Consider the following 7,134-nt stretch of genomic DNA (forward strand, 5'->3'; position numbering starts at 1 on the left):
ACCATATAGGTTAGTTTTTGGTAAGCATTGTCATTTACCGGTTGAACTTGAACATAAAGCTTATTGGGCAATTAAAGCATTTAATATTAATTTAGATGATGCATCTAAATTAAGAACATTGCAAATAAATGAACTTGAAGAATTAAGGAATGATGCATATGAAATTCAAAGATTTATAAAGATAAAACTAAAGCGTTTCACGATAAAAAAAATTATGAGAAAGTCATTTGAAATTGGACAAAAATTTTTGCTTTATAATTCTCATTTGCATTTATTTCCAGGTAAACTAAGATCCAGGTGGTCAGGACCATTTATAGTCAAATTTGTTTATCCTCATGGTGTTGTTGATATTGAAAATCCCAAAAATAATGATGTGTTTAAAGTTAATGGGCAAAGACTTAAGCCTTTTATAGAAAATGAAATTCTTAATGATGAGTTTATGCCTTTATATGATCCATAATAGTTGTTGATATTTTCATTTTGTTTTTGTTGATTCTAGTTCATTTCCCGGTTAAGTGGCGGATAACGGTACTCCGTGACTGTCTAAGTCGGTTTCTTCAGTTTTCCAAAAATAATTGAAATATATAATAATAATAATAATAATAATAATAATAATAATAATAATAATAATAATAATAATAATATGGATGCGTGTATTATAAATCTTCGTAAATATTTTGCTTGTTTACCTGATAATGCGTTGAAAAAAATTTATAAAGCTAGATGTGAGCGGCTTAGGTTGATGATGTCATATGGCATACCGAATGATATCCGTTTGATAATTGAAGCAAAAGTCCAATTGGTTGGGGAAGCAAGTGAATTAATAATAAGACATATGCCAGGATTTGGTAAAAGCACATATGCCAAAAAGCGAAGAGCTAAACATATAGGTGGATGTTATAAATGTGCTAGGTGGACTTGTAATGGGAAATGCAAAAATGTTGGAATGACATCAATGAATAGAGAAGATAAAATTTTATTCATTAAGAATGGTCTGAGTAAAGAGCCTTTGGATAATTTTCTAGAGGTTCTTGATACGCATTCTAGTGGATTCGTGCAAAATGAACTTCTTAAACTATGGTGGCAATTTCAACATGAGGAATATCAATATGGACGGTGGAATCAGCCTTACAAAGATCCTACTGTAGTAACGCATGTCTATTTAGATAAGTAAATATATATATACAATCTTGTCTTGGGAATCTTACGTTAAAAGACCCTGTTTGCCAATTTATAAGAAAATTGGATGTGAAGCATATCCTCGACTCATAGAAGGCGTTGAAGCCGTTACTGAACGTAAAATCAGAGGAAGATGTGAGCAACAATCACAACTATGATGTATATGTTTGTTTTAATTTTGTCATTTTTATTTTCTTTTAATAATAATAATGTCTTGTTCAAATATTGACTTTTGGCATGTTACGCTTATAAATTCATATGCTGTGATCTAACAATTACAGAAAACATATTTCTCAACATGTCAACGTCCACGGTAAGTAAAATAAAAAATATTTGTGTATTTTGTGGATCTAGTGCAGGAAAATATTCAATTTATGAAGATGTAGCAGAAAAGCTTGGAATAACACTTGCTAAAAAAAAGATTCATTTGGTATATGGTGGTGGTGAAGTTGGCCTCATGGGAAAAGTTGCAAAAGCTGTGCATGCAGGTGGAAGTGAAGTCTTAGGCATTATTCCGATTACCTTAGCCAATCTTACAGGACCAACAATAGGAGAAGAAATGAAAGTGGACAACATGTATGAACGAATTACTCAAATGATTGAACATTCAGATGCTTTCATTGCTCTGCCAGGAGGTTTCGGTACTTTGGAAGAAATATTTCATACTGTTTGTTGGGCACAATTAAATATCCACAATAAGCCAATTGGTTTGTTAAATGTTAACAATTATTATGATAAACTGTTATCGTTTCTTGATGATGTTGTGGAACATGGATTTATTTCATTAGCTTCGCGAAGGATGTTAGTTTCTGCTACAAGTGAAGGTGAAATTATTGATTTACTACAAGGATTTAGTCATGAACCAGATCTATTCTTATCTCAACTTAATTGGCCAACATCCAAGAGTAAGAAAAGAAAATTCATGTGATGCTAAACTTGTGATTCAACGGTATGTTATGTTTTTTTTTAAGGTATGAATAATTTCTTCTTCTTCTTCTTCTTCTCTTCTTAGTTTTTTTTTATTATATAAAAATAAAAATATGTAGTAATAATAATAATACTTTTTAGTTCAATGTCGAGTAAGGTGTCAGTAAAATGCATTTGAGACGCATTAGTTAATAATTATCGGAAAATCACAATACACTAGATTTTAATATTCATTATATTCAAATTACAGACTACAAGAAAAAATAGTTTTTCATATGTACCAATTTATATATATATATATATATATATATATATATATATATATATATATATATATATATTTGATCAATTAATATAAAATATATAATAGATGTGTTTATTTATTTACATATATGTATATAATTGTGTGTGTTTTCAAATAAAATAATTTCTAAAATTTTTATGAGAATATAGTTAAAAGATATGGTTTATATGGTTGTTAACATGTATAATTGAAAGAATTATTTTTGTAAAAATATAATATATACTCACACATCTTTTGTGAGTAAGTGGTGAGAAATGAGAAAACAATTAATAACATTTTATTGATTATTAAAAAATGGTTAATTACAAGAATATAACTCACCTAAAAAAAAATTATTTATTGAAAAAAAAAGAAAAAAAAAGATGTAAATAAATAACGGACTGCAAAATATTTTATTTATTGTAATTTTTTAATATTTGATTGATGTACTATCAATGTGTTCTAAAAACATCAATCAATGTGTTCTTAAAAAAAAAAAACACAAACAAACAAACAAAAAGATTTGTTTGTGCTAGATAAGTTTCAAAGGTAGTCGGATGTATCTGTTATATAAATGTTTATATATATATATATATATATATATATATATATATATATATATATATATATATTTGGATAAAAAAAAAGTTTATGTTATTGTAAAATTTTGCACTCACGTTATTTAAAAAAAAATAGAAAAAAAAAGAGAAAAGAAAGGGGATTTTATTCTTTGTAAATTTTCCTATTTTGTTTTCAATATTAGTTTATTTAATTGTCTGCTTTAATACCTAGCCCTTTTCAATGAGAGTTAATATTCCTTCCAACTCCATGAGTGAAAACTAGCTATTCATTAAATATTTTGACCGAAAGAATATATGGAGTTGAGGCTTTTACAATAATATTCTTGATATTATACATGTTATGGTGGGTGGTGTGAATTATCTTTTTGACTATGTTATTATACATTTTTTAGAAATTTAAAAATTATATATATATTGTTACTTTATATATTATGTGAAAATAAGAATAAAAACACATCTAATTATATATTATTATATTAAAAGAAAATATATATATATATGTATATAAATCGGTATATGACTTTGTTTTTAAAAATGAATATGTTTGTATATTTGAATATATAAAAGGAATAAAGAATCTAGGTTGTGACTTTCCGATAAATTTTATTACTAAGGGACTAGTAATAAGATAGTGTGGGGTGTGATGAAACTTAAAATTAATAATTTATTATATGTTAAAATATGTATTTTAAAGTTTTAAGTTTCATTAAAATTATAAATTATGTTATTTTAGTATTGTTTGTTTATATTTAAATGTCTTACTAAATATATTTTATTTTCAGGTTTTCTACGTGTTGGTAAAATAATGATAACTCAAGCTAGAAAATTCAAATGGAGGTGACACAAACATGTTTGGAATCCTTGAGAAATTATCTACAACTTTGCAGAAGACATGATTGCCTAAAAAGTTTATTAAGATGATCAAATTATGCAAATATCAAAAGGAGGACAAATTTACTTTTACTATGACCAGCATATAGTAAAAAAATCATAACTATTTCAATATTTAACCAAATGAGGTGAATCAAGTGGCCAAATTCATCTACAGAAAATTCCCCACATGTTTGCCGTTTTGAGCAGAGTCGAATTCAATGTTTAAAGTCGTGGAACAAGGCATTGAAAGAAGGGACACGGAATTGGAGTTGGAAGAGACAAAGACTACTATTACAACTACATAGCATTAATAAAAATTTTGACTCTTTCTCTCATTTGGCCTATAAATAGAGGCCTTGTGCTAGCTTGAGAATCATTCTATCTCATTGTAAAATATAGTGTGAGTGTGTATCAAAGTTCTAAGTTTAAATATATTTTCTTTCATTTTCTCAACTATGAGTGATATTTTAGTGTTGATCAAAAGTAAGTTTATAGCAAGCTAAATCTATTATGTCAAGGTGAACAGGATGCATTCTTGATGAAGTAAGATTGTTTATATTTTGTATATTCTTTCTTTATTTCTTTTCATTTAGATAACTTCTTTTTATTGTAGGTAAAAATGAATTATTTGTTGTTATCAATTTACATCAAATACTGGATACCATTGAAGTGGTTATCTTGATTTTTTGTTTAATTTTGATACAATAAATATTTCATCAATTATTATTATTGTTATATTATATATATATCATTATTTTATAATATTTTATTTAGACGATAGCGTGGCTCTTATGATTTAATACTAACATCTAACAATCTAACATTTACTCTATTGCAACTAACTTTTATTTTTCCGCATCTAACTTTTACTTTCTCGCAAATAACTTTTATTTTTTCGCATCTAACTTTTACTTTATCGCAACTAACTTTTATTTTCTGCAACTAACTTTTACTTTACCGCAACTAACTTATTAAATCAATATATTTTATTTAGGTAATAGCGTGGCTCTGCCGGTTGTTCTAAATAAAATATAATGATTTAATTTAACATTTACTTTATGCAATTATATATTTATATAGTTATAACTATAATCATAGGTACCATATATAAAATATCGGTTAATTCGGTATTTTCTATAGTGGGAACTATATTAAATTATGTGTGCGTTTAATTTTCTTGGAACCATTATATATGGTGGTTTCCTTTGTTTTACTTTTAGTTAAACAATATTACATAAACCAAGAATAAATCCTCAAGCCTTGATAAAATTTATAATTTGTAAACTTCATTATTGCATTTGGTAATCTATAAATTAATAAATTTAAACTCAAAATAACCTCTCTGTGGATCGATCTCGTACTTACGAAATATATTACTTGCAGACAACCTACACTTGAGTGAATTATAATTTAAGTAGTAGCAGTTATCTTCAATAAAATCCAGGTGATATCTCTTTCATTATGTACTCTTTATTAATAGTTATTTTGACATTAGGGACAATGTCATATTCTGATTGCGGGAGAACAAACTTATAAAAAAATTAAAAAAAATTTAAAAAAATAAAAAATATATATATTATTTTAAAATAAAATCATGTTTATTGTTTGTATCTTAGTAATTTTTGCAAAAATATCATACATTACATGTTTGAAAGATTTAAATTAGAACATGCATTAATCTATTTAAGAATGTTTAAATTTTTATTTGAAAAAAAGTCAATTTTAATATTCTGATCAATATAAAAATATGATTTATGAAATCTTTTTGAGTGACTTACCATTGTGATAAAATCAGGTATTAAAGTATATGGCGCAAAGTATACCTTATAAGGGTTCCTAAAATTTTAAACTCACACATATTTTGTGAGTGAGTGGAGAGGACTGAGAAAACAGCTTTCGAGCCTTTATTGATCATGAGAGAGACTATCTATTGTTTAGATCTTGAGTTCTTATTTTGAAAAAAAATGATATTTCCTGGAAAAAAAAAAGAGAAAAATACAAAAAGAAAGATATTGAAGATCTATGTAATTTTTAAGTTATATGATACGAGCCATATATCTCTCAAAAAAAAAGAGAGAAATTTATTGTACAAATTAAATAAATTTGTGGTCAAGAAGCATAAACTTAGTCTAATTCCATGATGTTATGAAAAAAAAAATATCAGGAAAAAATATATAATAAGAACAACTAGATTTTGAATCAATGGATTCTCTATCTTTTGATTAGTTCGGCTCGTTTGTCTGTCCGCATTCTGTAAACCATTTTTCTGAGCATTTATCTGTATTCCAACTCCATGAGAGAAATCGTTGCCATAAATTGAAACATTTATTAACCTGTGAGGATATGGAGTTGAAACTCTTACTAGGAATTTCTGAAGGCCGTATACAATTAACTACCTGAAATAAGCTTTGAATTGATCATCTCAAATTATTTCATAAATTATAATCATGATGATCATGATATAACTTTGACAGTTTTCAAATTTAATTTAAACACTTAGATAGTTCTGATTACATTTCTATTTAAATTAATCAATATGTTTTGTATTGCTATTAACGCTTAAATTACTAGGGACTAGCAATAAGCTGGTTGGGATGTGTGATAAACATAAAAATTATACATTAATTAAATTTTTTATAATATAAATATATAGTTTTTGTTTTATTAAATGTTTAAATATTATATGTTTTATAATAAATTGTATAAAATATAAGTTGTTGTGTAATTATATGTTTTTACTATTTTTTACAGGTTCCATAAAACAAGAACAAACTTGGCGTTGCAAATGGGATTAAGATGATTCTTGGACCTGTAGAAAGTTGATGTTAATATTTACAATATTGGTGGCAAGCATGAGATAAAAATCTTCTCATAAGTGGAATCAAATTAAGCAACAATTAAAGTTACCAAAGGAGTGGCAGTTTTACCATGATCTAGTATTTTGACCATAACTCTCAAATTACTTGGTCAAATGGTGTGAAAAAAATACCACAACTCAACAACTCAGATATCTACATATTTTATTTTATGTGGAAAAGAAAATTCGGAGGACAAGATTTTCAAAAGTGATGTGCATTAAAATATAACTTCTTGGATCACCAATGAATACTTATGTGTAAAAAATAATATTTTATTTGTGGTTGTCTCCCCAAATTTGGCTATAAATAGGGGTGCATTGTAATGAATTGAGATATCCCTCATCTTATGAACAAATCTTTGAGTTCATAATATTTTTCTCTATATTTTTCCTTTATTTCTTCATTTAAATATAATTAGCATGTTAATTTCATA

General features: G+C 26.2%; 1 protein-coding gene across 1 annotated transcript; it reads left to right on the top strand.

The window, feature by feature from the left end:
- The first annotated feature begins 643 nt into the window (after positions 1-643).
- LOC140806698 (probable cytokinin riboside 5'-monophosphate phosphoribohydrolase LOG6) lies at positions 644-6,638 on the top strand. Its single transcript, XM_073163244.1, has 3 exons — positions 644-815; positions 1,539-2,003; positions 6,595-6,638. Exons 1-3 carry the CDS (start codon positions 644-646, stop codon positions 6,636-6,638), a joined length of 681 nt encoding a protein of 226 aa, XP_073019345.1.
- Positions 6,639-7,134: the final 496 nt, after the last annotated feature.

Source organism: Primulina eburnea, chromosome 12 (assembly GCF_022965805.1).
Source record: "Primulina eburnea isolate SZY01 chromosome 12, ASM2296580v1, whole genome shotgun sequence".
Classification (NCBI taxonomy): domain Eukaryota; kingdom Viridiplantae; phylum Streptophyta; class Magnoliopsida; order Lamiales; family Gesneriaceae; genus Primulina; species Primulina eburnea.